This window comes from Pholis gunnellus (genome assembly GCF_910591455.1).
Source record: "Pholis gunnellus genome assembly, chromosome: 17".
NCBI classification, from domain to species: Eukaryota; Metazoa; Chordata; class Actinopteri; order Perciformes; family Pholidae; genus Pholis; species Pholis gunnellus.
The window spans coordinates 13,056,361-13,075,585 of record NC_136544.1 but is presented as its reverse complement, the minus strand read 5'-3'; the positions used below and the strand labels follow the sequence as shown (position 1 = coordinate 13,075,585).

The following is a 19,225-nucleotide window of genomic DNA, read 5'->3' as shown; positions in this document are numbered from 1 at the left end:
ATTAGCTGAGTCATTTTGGAGAAAAATACAGTAGAAGTTTTGCTTGTTATGCCATGTAGGCGAAGTTTAGAAGTTCCACTATGTGTATATACTGTACTATTGTACATGTTTATTGTATTTATTGTGTTTATTTCGTAGTGACAGTCGTGGCATATGAGCTTAAGTTATGAACTAAACTCATGTCATGCAGTCATTTAAATCCACAGAACTACATTTTTAAGTCTAGTGGAGATCCTAAAGTTTCCAAATATATTGAATATGTCTTGCTAAACTTTGGGGTAATGTGTGTAAAATGATACAGTAGACATCTTTACTCAGTGTAAACATTATCATGGAACATGCTGATGCAGGATATACAGTATGGTACTGTCAGACAGTGTCAGTGTTACTCTTACAGGTCCAGTGCGGCGGCAGACATAAATCTGTGGGTGGGCATTTGAATAGGCGACGCATGTGAGTGCAGTTGTCAGGCTGATAAAAAACACGATATTCCACACACACTAATCTTGCAAGGTAGTTGAATACAGAATAATAGATTAAACAAGTAGTGCAGATTTCTCCTGGGAGGGGATAACTTTTACGATACTAAAACAATGACTGATACATATTTTCCCTCCTCCACCCATCAGGAGAGTCATGGAGCTGTGCGGTCCCAACATGAGTGAGCGTGGAGGATCTCTCTGCCAGGTGAAGCAGCTTCCCTGCCACGGTGTCCCCCTTTGTCGCCTGCAGGCTAGTGGACCCCACATACGCAACCTCTCCCACCAACCGTGGGTCAACCACCCAGCCCCGGCCATTGCCTCCAGCCCGACAGCGGCCGTCCGCCACAGGCTAAGCGGAGCCATGGCGCCCGGCTGCAGCAACCCGGAGTGTGCGGCGCCCAGACTGGGAGAGGAGGCAGCACTGGCCCGAGGCGTCTCCACAGGGAAGGTGGTGGTGACAGGAGGAGGGGGATACTTTGGGTTCAGGCTGGGGAGAGAACTGGCCAGTCAGGGGATGTCAGTGGTTCTTCTAGACATGAACAAGCTCCCCTGTGATACCCCTGATGGAGCCATCTTCTATCAGGTATGGGACAGTGAAGAAGCACCTGTATCATTTGTTTAAAATCCTGCTATTGTACCAACTAATATTTCTGTATTTTTCCAATTTTCCCTGCATTTTACTCATAGCTTTCCCAATGATAATACTAAGACAGTGTGATTGTACAGGACACAACACTGGCAATGATTCTTCAGTCATACAGCTGTGTTTTTCGGTTTCTATTTCTGTGGCATTTTGCTCAAAAACAATGTCCTTTCACTACTCTTTCTTTTACATTTGTAGACACGTTAGGCCCTGCTGCGCATACTGTGACAAAGAGCAGTCAATAATAAGACCTCACATTAAAGGCCTAACACCTGCCAAATGGTTTGATTGTTGAATAAGAGACTTGAAAAGATTAGTAAAGTCTTAAAGCTTTAAAAAATCCTCTTCTTGGCAAACTACTAACCAGAATGACGCACAATATGGCAGGAATATCAATTACATTCATCTTCACATAGTTTATGAAAAGGAACAGAATCTAACAAAAATGTAAATTAATTATCAATGAACAAACTCAAAACTACCTAATTAATTACAGCTAATAAGAAAATTGTTTTCTCTTTTTGAAATTACATCTTTTTTTTATCTTAACATACACATTTAATGCAATAACTTGTGCAAAAAAACAAAACCAATATAAATTCATTCAAAGTCTGTCTGACATCTTGCAGTAAATAATGGATATATAATTGGATATTTTAGGATACTTCTAGCTTTGGTTTGGGTTTACATTACATAAAACATACACAATCTGTTTTTCTTATAACCCACACTGCTCCTACTTGAAAACCGACTCCAGTATTTGTTTTCTTCAGCCAGTGTCAGTGTGTCTCGCGGTTAGCCTGGCTGGAAACAGACACGGCAGTGATCCGCTTTAGAGCACCAGCAGCTGACTGGTTAATTAAGAGAGGGCGGAGACATGATTCAGGTTTCACCTGCAGGCCTCATGTCACACTTACCTTAATTACAACTGGCCTTTCATGGGATAGATCACACATACTCTGACTCTGAAACTGCAAAGCTCTCGACTGCTGATGTTGAGAATACACAAGGGGCTCAGGAGGTAGAGCCGGTTGTCCACTGATCGCAGGGTTGGCCTCCACGTGTTGAAGTGTCCTCGGGCAGGACACCGAACACCAAATTGTCCAGCACGTCGCATGATAGCCTGCTGCCATTGATGTGTGTGTGTGTGTGTGAATGAGAGGCTAGGATTGTAAAGTGCTTTTTATATGATGTCCATTTATCAAAATCCAGTCCATTTACTGTGCAAATGTGCTTGTGCTAATTGCGTTGAAAAGAAGTAGAACTAATTAAGATAAGCGTCTGCAGAGTTGGCATTGATTAATTGCTTTCTTACAGAGTGACATCCGGGACTATTCTTCCCTCTATAAGGTGTGTGAAGGGGTCGACTGTATATTCCACACAGCGTCTTACGGCATGTCCGGACCAGAACAGGTGACTTCTCTTCATATCTTCTTAATGCGTCTTTTTCGCCACATAATCATTCAATCAGTGAGGATGTTCATAGAGCGATGAAGAGCAAGTGCACTTTATTGTCTTCAGTGGCAAAATAAAGAATATAATTTGTATTCATTGAACCTTTCTCTTAGAAATTGAAACGTTCACTCAGAGAGACACATTGATGAGTAACAGCCTCGTTTTGCAATTGTGTCATTGATCGCTCTGCTGAATTTAACGATGATATATTCAGTAAGGAGCCACTGTTGTTCTCTTTTTACACAAACATGAACATTTTTTTTATTCCATGCATTCTTCTTACTTGCATGGCAAACTCGTTACCCTCAATGCAACTTGTACGCAGACGATTCAGCCGTAGCTCTGTGTGTGTGTTATGTTAGAAGTGGCTAATGTAGCGTCGAGCCTCAAGCAGAGATGAGACGCTGCAGAGTTCTAACTTCTTCCTTACTCCTCAACCCCAGATTTATTACATCTTCAAGCTTCAAGTCTTCATCCCCAACTGACGCTGACAAGATGTCAAGTGACATCACTTGAGAGAGTGCATGAGAGAGCAAGTAGTCGTGATGTGATAAGTGTGTGCTGACAGAGGTTCTTCCATGATGACAAAACAATAGTGATTGGGATTTCTGATTTCATTTAATAACCCAAACTGAGGTGTACATCAGCAGGTTTACGTCACTGAAAAGAACGACACAGAAGGTGAAAATAAGGGATGTGTTTATTTTATTTGTATTATTGTTGTTGTTCTCTCTGTCTGCCAGCTGAGGAAAGAGCAGGTGGAGTCAGTCAATGTCGGAGGGACAAATAACGTCATAAACGGTAATGATTCATGTAACAATGATCGTATTAATCATAGTCCCACATACACTGTGATGAATACATTTGATGAGTTCTGAATGTTAACAATTAAAGATATAAAGAATTAAGTAAATATTGGAGCAGAGCTATTTGTAATATTCATTACATTCATGTCTGCTATTGCCAAGCGTAACTTGATATTCTGAGCCCAAAAACTAAGTTCATTATGAATCTGCAAACACCCATGAAACCTCCCTGTAGTCTTTGGTGTAATGATGTGTGTTTGATGTGTGTGATCTGCTCTCTTTCAGTGTGTAAGGAGCGGAGCATCCCCAGGCTGGTGTACACCAGTACAATCAATGTGGTGTTTGCTGGGAAGCCAATTGAGGAGGGAGATGAGGCCTCAGTGCCGTTTGTGCCCCCCGACGTAGTGAGTAAAAAAAAGATAAAAAACTAACGAACAAATTGATCAAACTGACTCTGCATAATGAGCATTCTTTATGCTAATACTTTCGCTTAACTAACATTTTGAATGCAGGACTTCTGCTTGTAAGAGAGTATTTTGACCCTATGGTACTTGTCTGAGTACTTCTTCCATATAAACTGAAATGTTTACCACACATTCTTATAAATGTCCGATCCACTGGTGTATCACCAAAACTCAGAAGGAAGAACCCAGCAAAAGACGAGAATGTGTGACAGTCCCACACATTTGCCAGCACTAATACATTTTCTATATTTCTCTGTCCGTGCCAGCACATCGACCACTACTCCCGAACTAAAGCGATTGCAGAGCAGATGGTCCTCTCTGCCAACGGATGCTCCCTGAAAGGTGTGACACGATCAATCGGTGTCGACAGCTGAATCACAGAATTACATCAGAGAGAGAAAGAGGAGATTGGAACCTTAACTTTTGGTTTCTGTGTAAAAATGTTTGTGGGAAAGAGAAACACCAGTTTGAATTTAGAGCTGGACAGGACGGTTCCAGTTTGTAGTGCAGCAGTCACGTGACTGTTTTACAATTTTCTAATACATTTTTATGGGTTTCGAGTTCCTCTAGATTCTTTACATTAACAGTTGTGAAGCGTCACATTTCCTCCTTCAGTGTAACCCGACTCCCCATCAGTGACCGTCACCTTATATATTCAATTAAGCTTAGAGCTACGAGCTGTGTCATTGCATACTGCAGGTCAAAGTTGAAGTATCTGCTACAGGTGGATGTTTTTTTTCCCACTGCCTCCACATAAAGACACCTCAGCAGTGGTGGAAAGTACAAAACACATTTACTCAAGTACTTTACTTAAAGTAATAAGAAGTGAAGTCATCCATTCCAAAATGAGGTAGCACAGTGGTGACTGAGATGCAGAATTACCAACTGGGTGTCTGTGGCGAAGGCTATTTCCCCTCTAACATTTTCACATGTTTGCATTTAAATACAAAGCTCAAAGACCTACAATTATCCAATATACCAATAAAGAAAACATTGGAAATGCATTTTGAAAAATAATACAAATTTGTGGAGCAGAAGATTTTTTTTTTCTTCTTTATACGCTGATCTTGTACTTCTCACGTTATTATCTCTCACAGCTTTAATTTTGATACTTAGTATATTTAACTGATACTGTCTTCACTTACAATTAAGTAGGGGTTTAAATGCAGGACTTTGAGTCATATCTGAGTACTTTTCCCACCACTGCACATCAGTGATAAATTAGTAGTATAAGTAAAACAACAACATTATCAGTGAGGATCCCGGTTTTTCTGAAATACTAGTGCTCTGATAATGACCACTGGCAACGTATGCTCCTAATTTGTCTTCAAAACACACGTTCATACATATGAAGGTTTGAATCCTCTCGTGTGAAGGTGGAGGTCTGCTTCGGACCTGCATCCTGCGGCCCTGTGGCATCTACGGACCGGAGGAGAGGAGACACCTCCACAGAGTGATGGTGAGAGACCAACGCATTTATAAAACATAGTCATATGTTAAAGATTCATTTCTTTTTGTGTTGGCGCTGGAAAAAATAAACATCTTGCAGTACGTGAAGCCTCCCTGGCAGAATGTGTTCCTGCCTGAAGGGTTTACATTATTGATGGAGCTCTCCAGGCGTCCAGTTACAGAGGCAGCAGTACAGTCTGCTGAAGGGCAGGATGGTGTTTATGTTCTGGGTTTACTGTCGGCCGAGTGGCCAAGACAGTTAACTTTTTATGCCTTGTATATTGTTGGTTGCCTTCAACCTTTTCCTCTAGTCAATTATAATTCTAAATCATTAGCATACAATAAGTTATGCTATCTTCAAGTTTGAGTTTATTAATATGAGAACAGTTTTAAATCTGCGCTCTTCGAAATAAAGGTTATAACTAGAATATAGGGTTCTTCGGCTTGTTCTCATAGGAGAAAAAAGTTTCTACTAGGAACCCAAAAAGGTTCCTAGTAGAAACTTTTTTAAAGATTCCTGGTGGAACCATTTCAGGAGGTTCTACCTAGATCCCAGTATAAATGGTTGTATCTATAACCTTCTGTGAAAGCTTCCGCCCTGAACTCTCTCTGGAGATCCTATCCAGAACCTTTTCTCCTTTTAAGGGCGCAAACAGGAACCCACCAAGGAGGTTCTACTAACAACCTTTGTATATTCCAAGGGTTTCATCTAGAACCCACCCAGGGGGGGTCTATCGAGAACCAATTGTTATCTAGAACCGTAAAGGACTGGGGCTGATTTGGTGCAGAGCAATCCATAACAATCAAAAAAGAAAAACCCTTTTCTCAAAAAAGAACCTCAGCCCTTCAGGAACCCTTATTTCAAAGAGTGTGGAGCCAGGTTGGTTTTGGTTTTCGTCATTTTTGACAACTTGCATGTTTGTTTTAGTTGTGCACCTTTTAAACTGTCCTTATACCCCACATGCAAAGTATCCTTTTTTCTGCACACACTCAGCTTTATGTCAATTTTTTAAGTATCTGCCAGGAGCCCAAAAATACATGACAAATGACACAAGCGCCTGTAAAAATGAAGTCATCATCATTGAAATATATTATCATAGAACAGCAGGATTGTAAATGGGAAAATCCTTTTGGCTTTTCGTCAAGGGAATCCATGCGATGCCAACTTCTGTGTTGGCCTACAAAAGTATGTCATCCCTGAAGCACTCTATTATGGCAGCCCTCTTCCCCCAAAATGTTTTGCTTGGCTCTTGCCTGTTGCCAAACTCTGCCTTGAACACACCAAGTTAATGACTTGATTGCTTTGAACTGCGCCGTCTCTTAGTCATGCTCTTCATTTCTCACTCTTGCATGTCAGAGGTTTTCGAAACACTTTGGCAAAAGATAAACACACACGTGGCCAGAAAACACAAATGAGTAAAAGGGAATGATGTAACACTAGCCACCAAACAATGTCTCTCAACTTTCTCTCTCTCTCTCTCTCACACTCAGGTGAATGTGGAGCGCCGGTTGTTCAGCTTCAGGTTTGGGGACCCCGAGGCCAGGATGAACTGGGTGCATGTGGATAACCTGGTGCAGGCCCACACGCTGGCAGCCGAGGCTCTCGCACTGCAGAGGAGCTGTGTCGCTGTGAGTCAGGACAAACTGACAATAGACGGACAGACTGAAAGTCAGACAGACAGAAAACTTGAGTATTGGTTGTATTTGAAGTTAATTAGTCTCTCAGGATGCAGCCTGACGGCTGGTTTCGGCTCACGACCCTTTAAAGGATAAGCTGTTACAGATAATGGATGAATGAATGCAGCTTAAATAAAGATAATGTACAGTTATCCCACTGTTTTTGGTTCTTTTGCAGAGTGGACAGGTCTATTTCATTAATGATGGAGTTTCCGTCAATCTGTTTGAGTGGTTGACACCTTTGGTGAGTTAAATGATAAGGTGGGCGATATTCTATGCTTTTGTTTATGTCAACACATCTCATGAAAATACCAAAACCAACAATGAATGTAATCCACTAACAAGTATTGTATGTGAAGCCAAAGCTTGATAGATGTATATGTGTGCTGTAAAGCTCCATTGTTGTTTCCACGCCGTCATGCTGCTTTAAACACTCACAGGCTCCAAATGTCGATTAATCTGCAGCTGAAAATAGTCCCGAGCAAATGCACTATTAACTCCTGTTTAAGTAATGTTTGCAAAAACTATAGCGCCTCGCTGTTTTAGAAAATTACTGAGCCTTTTCAAAATAATATAATTTATTTGTAATTTGTATTTGTAAAGACTCACATCCATAAATAGGAATGAATGGGAACATTTTAAACTTGTTCGTTTTGCCCTTTTCATGGGAATTGCTGACACCAAAAAAAAAATCTGAATAGCTCCTTCATAATCCTTTACACTTTTATGGATATTTGCAGTTTACATTGAAATGCATTTTGTCAAAACTCAAAACAAGTGTTTCATGTTACCATTGCAGTTCGAAAAGCTTGGCTACAGCAGGCCGTTGATAAACCTGCCTGTTTCACTGGTCTATTCAGCAGGTAGCTCGTCTCCCTTTCTCTAACATTAGTACACCTTTTAAATATCCCTTATATTTCATTTGGCAAATTATTCGGCATGTTGCTACACTAACTGTCTGTTGTATATTTTCTTATATTTGCAGCCATCCTGGTGGAGTTTTTGCATGCAGTTCTGAGACCTGTGATAGGAGTGCCCCTGCTCTTTACCAGAAGTGAGGTAATCATACTTCTTTCTTCTCTTTTTAAAACTTCTATTTTTTTTCTCTCAGACTTCACTCAGCTTCTTCAATAAGCTCTTTTATCTGTCTGATCTGAATTAACTAAGTGAGGTGCATTTTGGATCAGGATGACATGGTTAGTGTAGTGAAAGTTACAACACTGTGGAGCTGTGGGTGAACTTAAGCTAGCCACGCCCTAAAGCATGCCCTGCTTTATCATCTATTTTACTCTAAATTTGACCATCATTTACTAAATGAACATCATGCTATATTGTACTATACAGTCTGACTTTTTGCATCCAGAGGAGTCGACCCCTGCTGGCCATTAGAATGCAAGTTTAAGGCACTTCCACATTGGCTTCACCTTTCAGACCCAGAGGTTGCCCGCCTGGTTGGAGATGGGTTACCTGCTCTCTCATGAGTAAATTCTTGTTTAAGTCTCTCCCACAACAGTGACGACAGACTTCATTAGGGCGAGTATTTTCCTACCCTTGCTCTCCCCCTCCCTCGTCTGATCCTATCTCTTCTGCATAAATTATGAAAAACCAAAGAGAGCCTTTAACAAATTAAAAAAATTGGCAAATAACAAAGTCCCAATGTACTCATAGTCACTAGAAGTATTTCAGTACTATCCGCTGGTCTGTACTGCTACAACAAAACACAAGAATTACAATGTACCATGATGAGGGATGCTTGTAGTAACCCTGCCAGGGGAGACCTTTACGGTGCATCTTGAGGAGTCTCCGTCACGGCCTGTAAGGTCCTCATGAATGTGTGATGAGACAGAAACCAAAGCTGAGCCCGTGGGCCTGCACCTGGAGCTCATTCTGTCAGACAGCTGCTGGCCCGGGGATCGATGATGGTCCATGTGAATAAAACATAAACTGCTGAGGGTCACAACAGGAAGTTCACCATACCGTCTGCAGGAAGTGACCTCAGCACAGTGGCTGTTGCTACGGTGCGCGGCGTCAGGCGGCCTCTCGGCTGGGCTCAAGTGATCCGGCCAACTCTCAGGTTAATGTGCGAGACGTGTTTTTTCCTCTCCCATAAATTTCAGGTCTGCAACCACACGGAGCAGAGCTGCATGAAGGTTCAGGACTCAACTGGTCATTAAGCTTAATTAACCTTTTTTAATGCCGATTCGTCTCAATTTAGGGGAAATTGAAGCAAAAAAAAAAAAAAGTCACAGCTATCAGAGGGAGATAATTAAAGTCAGGATGCTTGTCAGGACTCAGCAGTTTGTGGTTGCAGTGAGTCCAACAATGCTGATATACAGGTAGATCAATACAAACATTGTACGCCATGTGCGAAAAAAGACCTCTGTGGGAGGATTGAACAATTGGGAAACAGCTTTTAGGAACTGTTCTTGTCTCACTGACGTCTGCTTGAACTCTTCTGTCACTTCACATGCAGCCACCTTATCCCCGAGTGGTAAGAAGATGCAGTAACCGGAGGCATCCATCTGTCACAGGCTATCAGAATGTGAAACCAAGATTGCCAAATTGAGGTTAATGTGAACCATTAGCCTGACAGTACGACCTTTAACTTGATCTTTTCGCCTGGACTTCTCTGCCGCAGCGCTTGGAGTCTCGAGAGATTTTTGTCCTGACGACACATTCTTACATTTGACATAAATGTCTTCCTCTGCAGGTGAGGAGCATAGCTGTGAGCCACACCTTCAAGATCGACAAGGCCCGTCGAGAGCTGGGTTACTGTCCGAAGCCCTACAGCCTAGTGGACTCTGTGGAGCAATACCTGAAGTCCAGACAGCCTCGCTCCAGATCGGCTCTTTTCAGCGTCTCCTGGACCTCCCAGCTGCCCCGACACCTCCTCGTCATGCTGCTGCTGGGCCTCAGCCTGCTGCTACTGATGCTGTCCTGCATGGTCTCTTCCAACTAAACAATGTTCACTGTAAAAGTACTGGATGGACAGCGGGGCAATAAACTGTCTCAAGATAGTTAGGCAATTAAATATTTGATGATGTATTCTCGCCACATGTGACTTATTTATGAAATAAAAATTCCCTAAATATAAGTCTTCAGAACATCAGGTGATGTAATAATTCCTCCCATCTTTTTGATGTTGGTATATGTGTCTGATTTCTAAATGACCAGGCTGTTGAAAAGTATTACAGTTGTCTGAATGTTATTGATTTATCTAGGTTACTGTTTGAAGTTAATATGACTGTATAACATATATCAAAATGTCATTGATTGTATTTAAAGCAGGTTTCCAGGTTCTCTGATAAATATTTGTTTTGATTTACACATCTTTAGAGTTAATATTTAATAAGCATTTTGTACACGTTTAGAAATAAAGCAGTAACAATAAAGGCCTTCAATAAATTTCCTCTTCCCTCTACTTAAGTGACAAGTATAATTTTTAGTTCCAGATCCAGCAAGTCACGTTGGAAAACTAAGCAGTTGTTTTTTTTTACCTGTAGACTGCCACTAGAGTGCGCCCTTGCACCGTCAAAGATGTCCCCGGTGGTGTGTAATAATCATAGATCTGTAGCCTCAACATGAGTTTTAGGGGTACTTCCGTTGACTTGGTTTGTGCATCCATTGTTTATCTACCAAGAAAAATAACAAAGACCTGGCAGCGGTGGGATTCGAACCCACGCCATCGAAATGACTGGAGCCTAAATCCAGCGCCTTAGACCACTCGGCCACGCTACCACTGTGCAGCAATCGCCTGATATATTATATTTTGTACATGTTAGTTTAGAAAGAAAAACAATATGTATGCCTAATATCTTGGCCAATTTCCTCCTTCCCAAGTTATTGAAATATTTGTTACACTCAAATATATTTGTTACACCAACTCCATCACACCACAGTCTAATGCTGGACACACTATATTTGTGACATTACTCTTTTGCTTGTAAGTGTCTCGCTCAGTGTGAAGTCTCACGTGGTGACGTGTTTTGCCGGAAGACAGCGGTGGAAACACGAGTGCCAACTGGGCAGAGTCCTCTTATATCAAGACTATGGTTGTAGACTAGTACAGACAGCATGACTTTGTGTTGACATGACTGTAGTATGCGGATGAAGAGCTTACAAATTGAAGAGCAGAAGAGGAGGCAATAGATGGAGGAGGATGAATCAGGTGCTGTGACCCCTCATGAGGCCCACAGAGGAAGAATGCTGTAAAGAGAGGAATCTCATCAAGCTCAAGGTAAAGATAAACATCACTGGCAAAAACAAAATTGAGGTAATAAATCAAGAGAGAAGGCACGTTACGCCAAAAAGGGCTCCAGACTAACTTTTCCACTGGAAGCACAGGTGATACCAACTTTCTCAGTTGGGTGCACGTTCGCCATCAGTGGCGTAAATTGGTACCTCACTGATTCACCAGAGTTTGTAGTGTGCTGATGGCTTAATTTCCAGTCCACTGTAATGCTACACAATTTTTTACAATATACTTGGTCTTCTAGTCCCAGACCTGTACTGATTGCTATGCTGATGCCTTTGTAAGATGTCTGCTTGTGTGCTTACGGTCTTGCCGAGACCTGTCCCATTTAGGCATGCTGGTATGCAATCCCCTTGTTTGGAGGTTTATTGGATTGGAAAGCATGGTGGGGAAATCTGAGTTATGTAAAACCTAATTATGAAAACAGACAAAGCCCCATTAATTGTTTGCTGGACCTCAGAGTTCGCTGGGGGATGGAGGACTTCAAAGAATGAGGATTCCTCTGGGTTCTGTAGGAGAGAAAATGCTTCTCTGCTGTTGTGTGGAGGACAGGTTGAAACATCTCTACACACACAAACTACGTAGTGAAGCTTTCTCTCTTGCTACAGCGCACTGGTCATGCCAGAGTTGGTGTTTTCGACATTAGACACAGTGAAAACTCAACAGGCTCTTGCATCAATGTTTTTAATAACTAGTTAGAAGAACAGTTTCACAGCTTCAAAAACAAATGTCCCACTATATGCAACTGTGTGTTATTACATCAGCATTGTCAATTAAGCAACTTCTTTCACATGATCGTCACATCACATGGAAAGTGAAAGTATTGTGTTTCCATTGTTCATGGTAACCCGATCAACACAATTTCAGTTCTACATTAAGAGCAGGAATTGTCCAAGTCAGAAGCAGGAAATTGTTAATAAACAAGGGAATATTTTGCCTCTGGGTTGTTTTTACATAACCTGCGCAAGACAGAATATAAACATCCACAAAACAAGCACCTCAGTGTAGTATTACTTACTCAGCTGACCAATCTGCTCCGCATATTTAACAACAAAGAAAATAAATATATTTTAATCTTCACTAAACTTCTTTAAAATAAATAAATAAAATGGGAGTTAGTCTTAAAAAAGTGCAGAGCTGTTATGTGTCTTTCTGACATAAAGACAGTATTCTAGTGTCCACTAATATTTCTCTGGTGACACGCCAATGACCCTCGACTGGTGAACCAACTGTTGCCAACTTACAAAACCCAACTCATGTTAGCTGCTAAGCTAATTATCATAAACTCCTGAGTCTTGAGGTATTACAAAGCTACAGTTTTTCATCCTATTACAACATTCCTGTTTAAATAAGTCATACATAACAGCTACATCTCCAACTTATATAAACACACAAACAATGCTCCATGTGTGCATTTCTCTCCCAAGCACCAAATAGTCAAGTAGTCAACATTACATGAACACAGAATACTGTACTTTTTATTAGCTGAGGATCTGATAGTATATATATATATATATATTAGTATGACTATAAATATCTCCTAATACAATAATTCTTTTATCGATAGGTTTCAATTTTTTCGAATGACAAATCACAAAGCTGCTTTATGTAACACATTTTATAACACTTCATTTTTTGATGAGGACGGAATGAACGGAACAGTGCTGACTAACCAAAGCATAGACGTATCAAAATGACAGGAGATAAGAGGATTGTAAATTGCCAAAGATATTGCATCGGCACCCTCTGGATATTGTTATAGCAAAGCAAACCTCCAAGTTTCTCCTTTTGTCAACAAACTTTGACAGACAAACCAGTGTATGTCCCGGGATTATGAATAATACAATCGTCAGGCGGAGCCTTGGGCGTCACTGTCGTCCACTGGACTTTTGTTGTTGCCGAGGTCGTCTTTGGTCTTTTGGATGCAGGTGAAAATCTCCCTGAAGAGAGCCTTGTACTCGGGCTGCTGGCCGTCAAGAACCACCGTCGGATCAGACGGAGCAGCAGAGGACCGGCGGCGGCGGGTCCGGCTGCTCGCAAAGGGACCTTTGGGCGTCTGCACGGCTTTATGGCTTGGCCCGTCTGCCTGCTGGCACCGCCGCAGCAGCTCTTCATACTTCACCTAAACAACAGACGTATTTTAGGGAAGTGCATCGATTTTCTTTAACTGCGGCTTACAGTCTACATTACCAGTCAATTCAATAATTCTTTTTAGAAAAAGAAAGAAATCATTGAATTTTGCAACAAACCCTCTAACTGACAAAGAAAAAAAAAACTTTTTCCTGAATATTGATTGTGCATAAATTGTACCGGACAAGCTATGAATACGCCACCTGCAGTGCGCTGTACTGTGCATCCACCTCGTTTAGCAGAGAGATGCCCCTCTGTTTCACCGCCTCCGCTCGCCTTATACACAGCCGCTCGTGACCGCGGCGAATCTCGTCTGCGCTCGCCGTTCTCAAAACGCTGTCGCTGTTGCACCTCTGCCGCATGTATTGTCTCTGCTCCTCGTCCTTTTCTACCTTCTGCTCGAGCTCATCCTGCCCTGGGCTGGGTCTGTCTTCTGAGGCAAAGAATACTTCATCAGGCAGCAGCAGCAGCTCCGGTCTTCTGATACTGGGGGAGAGTGGAGGGGGACAAGGAGGTGTAAGTCTCAAGTATTTTGAGGAATATTTACACCTATTATAGGTCTGTTCTTGTGCTGTATGTCAAATGTTGTATCACTAAGTGTCGGTCATTTAAAAGAGAGCCAAAATAATTTTGACAATTAGAATCTGGTTTGTATATAAGTCAGGCCTACCTGTTGGCACGGTCAGCGCGCCACAGAAGCCGCAGCTGCTCCACTTCGGCCTCCAGCTCTTTCTTCCTGACTTGGCAGCCGGCCAGCGAGTCCAGCCGCTGCTCCAGGCCTCTGTTCTCCCTGGATGTCAACTCACTCTCTTGCTCTGCAGCCTCCCTGCGGCTCCGCTCCACAGCTATCTGGCTCTGAAGGGTCTGGACGGAGCGCTGGAGAGCCGTGTTCTCCGCCTCCGGGTCTTGGCGTCTGTCTCTGTCATAGAAAGAGCCCCGCAGGGACCAGAGTCCATCCACGCGCGGACCGTCGTGGGCCGGATGCCTGAGCCGGGACAGGGAAATGTCAATAAATGTGTGAAAATAGCACTTTAAAACAAACACGGAGCTCACAATACATGAATAGTTTCATACTGAGGTGTAGCCAGGGGGATCATTTTTAGTTTGGCCTACTTTTACAGTCTCAGTTAAATTCACTAACTAAAACCTCAATTAATAGTGTCTCATAGTGAGTGATTTGTAGGTTTTTTTTCCCCCGCGTTTTGTCTTTCTACTCAGATTTTGTCTTATTGTTTTGTTGGAGACTTGGCAACTTCATAGGGAGACCACTTAGGGCTGAAAAAACAAATTCACCTCCACCACATGCTATTCTTTTAGGGTCAGCAAAAGTCATTTAATCTATACTTTTAATGCAGTAAAGCAAAGTGCTGAGATTATGTATCATAAAGTGCTAGATCTCTATCAAGGAACCTACATGGGATTAAAGGGTTAATGCAATTATGAAGCAGCATTTAAAATGTTGGTTATAGTAATAATTGAATACACTATACTCATAATATGCTATTTACCAGACCTCTTGCTTCATTGTTTGCACTGCTGAAGCGCCCCTTGGGAGCTGCCAGGACACATTTTCTGTGTACATAAATACAGATACATAGGAGGCGTACTACTACTACATTTTAGGTTAACAATTGTTTTGTTGACCTACAAACAATACGTTACACCTCTGCTCTCTCCATAGCACATCAAACAACTGGCAAGTTGAAGCAACAGTTGTGTGTATGCTAGTACGATGCTGACAATATTCGAGGATTAACCTCCTCCTCCTCTGGATTATGTCTGAATGGGGGGGACGTCTGGTCGGGCTCTGGGTGACCTGTAGGTGTCCAGTCAGCATACAAGGGGCTGAGACAGCAGTGCGCTGAGGTTAAGAGATGATCACACAGGAACCATTTACTAACAGAACAGGCAGATACACCTGAATATGTTGTTGGTAAATTTGTGTCAACACGACTGTGACTTTATCTCACAATATTGTCTGGATCTACCGCACATTTTCCCTCTCTGAAAATAGTTCCCGTGTCTCATCCTGCGGTTCTGCTATTAGCACTGTCCGCCAGAATACGTGTCAATGACTCACACACACATGAAATACCTGTCATGGTGTAAGTCATACAGCTCTTTGAGGCAGGACACACTCTGTGCTCCCAGGTGGCGTCGCTGCTCTGCCAGCTCTCGTTTGTTTCGCTCCGCCTGGGAAGTCTTCAGCTCCTCCACCTGGGTCTGCAGGTCCTCCATGTAGGTCTGAAGCCCTTCGACAATCTCTGTCAGACTGACGGGGAGAGAAGAATGTGGCTCTGAGAGTTCTGCACTCAATCAAAATGATTGATATCCAATTATGTAAATTGTGATTTTAAAAAGGACAAATTCACTGATAACTGGTAGACGGACCTGTGGATCTTCTGCTGGGCCAGGCGGCTGTCCTGCACTAGTCTCAGGTTGCCTTGCTCCAGATCCCGGGCGGCCACGTCTAGCTGCTCATACACTCTGGCGTGCTGGTCGTTCATCTGACGCAGCAGGTCCACCTGCTTGTTCAGGTGCTGGTGAATAAGCGAGGGAAATAACAAAGATTTAACTGAAGGTTCGTTAATAAATTACATGTGTATTAAATCAATTAGTCTGCGATGGTCAGGTCAAACGGATGTGCGTGTTTTCTCTGTTTTGTATAATTGCAGACTGAATATTTTTATGGTTCTGAGCTGTTGCACCAATAAAAAAAAAAGATACTTGAAGACGTTGAGCATTGGAAAATTGTATCAGACTTTTTTTCCAATTTTATTTGGAAGCTGTTTAGTTATTTAAAACGTACCCATAGAAAATAAAGAGAGGAGGTAGCAAGTTTTACACACTCACATTTGGTTTTATATCCCAAGCCAATATATTTTATTACCAAACAAATAAAGGCTCCCTTAGAAGCAAAGAGCTGCCAACTAAGGGCCTTTAAAATTAGAAATATAAGTCTGTGAGCTATATTGCATGGTGGACAAGAATGTACCCATTACCGAAAAAGATGTTTCTGCAATAGCCCCGTCTCTTCTTGAAACTAAATTACTTTTCTCTGGAAGAGATCAATGCAGCCATTTATCTAGTGTAGCAGCACAGCCGCTGTATCCTTGAGACTGCCATTAGTGCAGTGTGTGGCGGACGCTGCATGAGGATGAGGGTCAGGGAGACGTATGGGGATTACCATATCAACCTCAATAAATCCTCAAGCCCTCTCACTGCCGTAAACAAATTAAGGCTCTTATCTTTGTTGGCCTGCTTAATGCCATGTGCTCCAACTCAAATAGATCATTCAGCACTGTCTTCATATGCCAACAAATAAATGCCTGAGCTCTGAAACAAAAGACCTAATTGTGTTTATTTATAAGCTTTACCTGAAAACGCCCAGGTAAAGCTAAATCCATGCTCTGCTGTCTGAAGGTAGACTGACTGCCAGAGAAGTTTGATCTTCTATTGATTATATATGAATAAAAAATAAATCCAACGTTTTGTAAATATTGGTTACTTGAACAGAGTCCAAGTAAAAAGGTGGAAGGTGGCAAATAAGCTGGTGAAAGTTTTCCTATAATCAGGTAGACGAACATCCTGCCAGAAGGCCACACTAAGGCTCTCTACTGTAAATCAGACCGGTCAGGATTAGCTTTTACTCAAGCCTATTTAAAGGGGGAGAGACATTCACAATGACAGTGAAAGGGAAGGGACATTCTCTCAACGTGGACTTCTCTCCCATTGGACTGTATACACACATGTTTTTGCATAGTGAAATGGATATGCCTTCCTCAGAGCGGGTTTAGCGCTTCTGGAGCCTCAAGAAGTCTTGATTCGTTCCCTCCTAACATTTATCACCTCTATCTCCTGCAGCTGCTCCTTGTTGGTGGAGTACATCTGCTGCAGGGCCTGCTCCAGCTCACAGTTCCTGTCCAGGAGGGTTTTCCCGAGCTCCGCTGCCAAGTGGAGATCTATCAAAACACAGGAAAACATGTAAACACACGATACAAGACACTTCCAATGCCCAAACACAGGCTACGGATAGAACTAGACACGTAAAGGGTACACACACACACACACACACACACACACACACACACACACACACACACACACACACACACACACCTCTTTGTCTCATGCAAAGAGGAATCTAAGGCATGCTTTGGGATCTCCTTGTGAACCGTTCTCCCACTAAACTCTCTTAAAAGTCTGGATATCGTCCAGCAGCATTGCTGAATCGGCCTCTGAGCTGAAGTGAAGCATGACTTATGTGGGACTGCTTTAATTACAAAAGCAATGAAACCAAACATGTTTCACGCAATACGCAGTGTATGCCCGGTGATTTTGTTTTTACTCAAAACACGTCACGTGGCGACCAAATAACAACCTTGATCCCTACTTTTAAAGTCCTTCGAGTTGGTAGCGGAGAGGAGGATGCTGCACCAACGGTTAATCTAAACCTCCAAACAGTAAAACAATTTTATGAAGCTCCTCTGTAAAATGCAACAGGAAGTCTCTCCTTCCTGCTGCCATCACTCAGTATAGAGCCACGTTTTCCTTCCCTACAACTTGGACGGACTGCTCACTTGGTCATTTACTTGTACACTCATCAATGTATTTATGATAGTCGTTAATTAGGGCTGCAACTAATAGTTCTTTTCATTATTGATTCATCTGCCAATTATTTTCTGGATTGATTTGTCGTTTCCTAACTGCTGAAACATAGTAAGAAATTGGCATTTTTTTCTTGGCAAAATAGTTGCTGGTTGTTCTTATTTGATTAAATCAAGGAATAAGTTCAGTTCTACTATAATTTTTCTGTTGTTGATCTTTACATTACTCTCTTGCACTTTTCAGACATTCCAAGAATCTGGCTATATTTAGCTCTTTGTTATCTCATATCCCTGTTTTGTAACCTACCTCTCTACCTGCGAGTACACACACACAAAGTATATTAGAATTACAAATAATCCTGTTATGTATGCAAGCGCAATCCCGGACCTTGAAATACAGGACATATTAGAGAGTCAGGTTCTAGTTTCATCCGAGTTATTTCTTATTATTCATGGTCATATTTATTTTTTGCATGATTAGTGTTACTTGCCTGCTGTAATTGCAATGTATCTTGTGCATTAATAAAGTATATACTATACTATAACTATAATTATGTCTCTTTATCTCAAACCCATTCCAGTTTGTGGACTTGTCAGCAGCATAGACACACATGAGAAGCAAGCATTTCAGAAAACAAACAACACAGGACCTGTGACAGCTGCAGCCAAACCTTGGCTACAGCCTTCAACCCATGACTAGTGTGATTATGTATCATAAGTGTAGACTTCAACCTAATGTCATCTCTGAGCACATTCGAACTTGTGTCATATGTCATCATGTGCAGAGAAAAACAATATAATCAACCACAGTAGCCTACTCCAACTGTTTATTTATTATCAAACTTTGTATCTGATGTGATAATAACACAGTTACATTTTTCTGCTATCTGCATTTGTCTATGCAGTAATAACACATCAGCCCAGCCGGTCAGACAGAGCAGCTCTTACCATGTTCCAGATCGCGTGGGTCGTACCACGCCTCTCCATTCTTGTCAAAATCTTCCTCCAGAATCACGTCAGTTAACATTTTACAGCCGCCGGGTGAGTCTCTGTTTTGGCGGCTCCACCTGAGAGAAACACTGGCACACAGGTGTGTGTTCAGAGAAGCAGCCAGAAGTGATCCGCCGTCCACCACCGTGTGTGGAGGAATGTAAACTTCATCCTCCCGGTGTGTGTGTGTGTGTGTGAGTGCGTGTGTGTGTGTGTTTGGGGCGTTAAGTTTAAGTCTGTTGTCTACCGCAACGTGGCAAATACACTCCA

The 19,225-nt window shown here is 42.1% G+C and overlaps 2 protein-coding genes across 2 annotated transcripts; one reads left to right on the top strand and one right to left on the bottom strand.

Annotated features, from left to right (window-relative positions):
- Positions 1-636: 636 nt before the first annotated feature.
- sdr42e2 (short chain dehydrogenase/reductase family 42E, member 2) lies at positions 637-9,935 on the top strand (the record flags this gene model as incomplete). The annotated part of the gene is made up of 11 exons (XM_079177306.1): positions 637-1,065; positions 2,443-2,538; positions 3,324-3,381; positions 3,672-3,790; positions 4,117-4,192; positions 5,227-5,309; positions 6,791-6,928; positions 7,155-7,220; positions 7,776-7,839; positions 7,962-8,035; positions 9,687-9,935. The coding sequence occupies 11 exons, from the start codon at positions 637-639 to the stop codon at positions 9,933-9,935; spliced, it is 1,452 nt and encodes a 483-aa protein (XP_079033432.1).
- Positions 9,936-11,965: 2,030 nt separating this feature from the next.
- On the bottom strand, positions 11,966-19,026 carry cdr2a (cerebellar degeneration-related protein 2a). Its single transcript, XM_079177463.1, has 7 exons — positions 18,914-19,026; positions 17,208-17,320; positions 15,750-15,898; positions 15,454-15,630; positions 14,029-14,343; positions 13,562-13,844; positions 11,966-13,350 (listed from the first exon to the last, which is right to left on the bottom strand). Exons 1-7 carry the CDS (start codon positions 18,990-18,992, stop codon positions 13,078-13,080), a joined length of 1,389 nt encoding a protein of 462 aa, XP_079033589.1. The 5' UTR covers positions 18,993-19,026; the 3' UTR covers positions 11,966-13,077.
- Positions 19,027-19,225: the final 199 nt, after the last annotated feature.

Coding starts and splice junctions, on each gene's coding strand:
- cdr2a (XM_079177463.1), bottom strand. CDS start 18,992: ATGTTAACTGACGTGATTCTGGAGGAAGATTTTGACAAGAATGGAGAG. Junction 17,321..18,913: donor CCCACGCGATCTGGAACATG/GTAAGAGCTGCT, acceptor GTGTTTTGATAG/ATCTCCACTTGGCAGCGGAG. Junction 13,351..13,561: donor CACAGTACAGCGCACTGCAG/GTGGCGTATTCA, acceptor TCTGTTGTTTAG/GTGAAGTATGAAGAGCTGCT.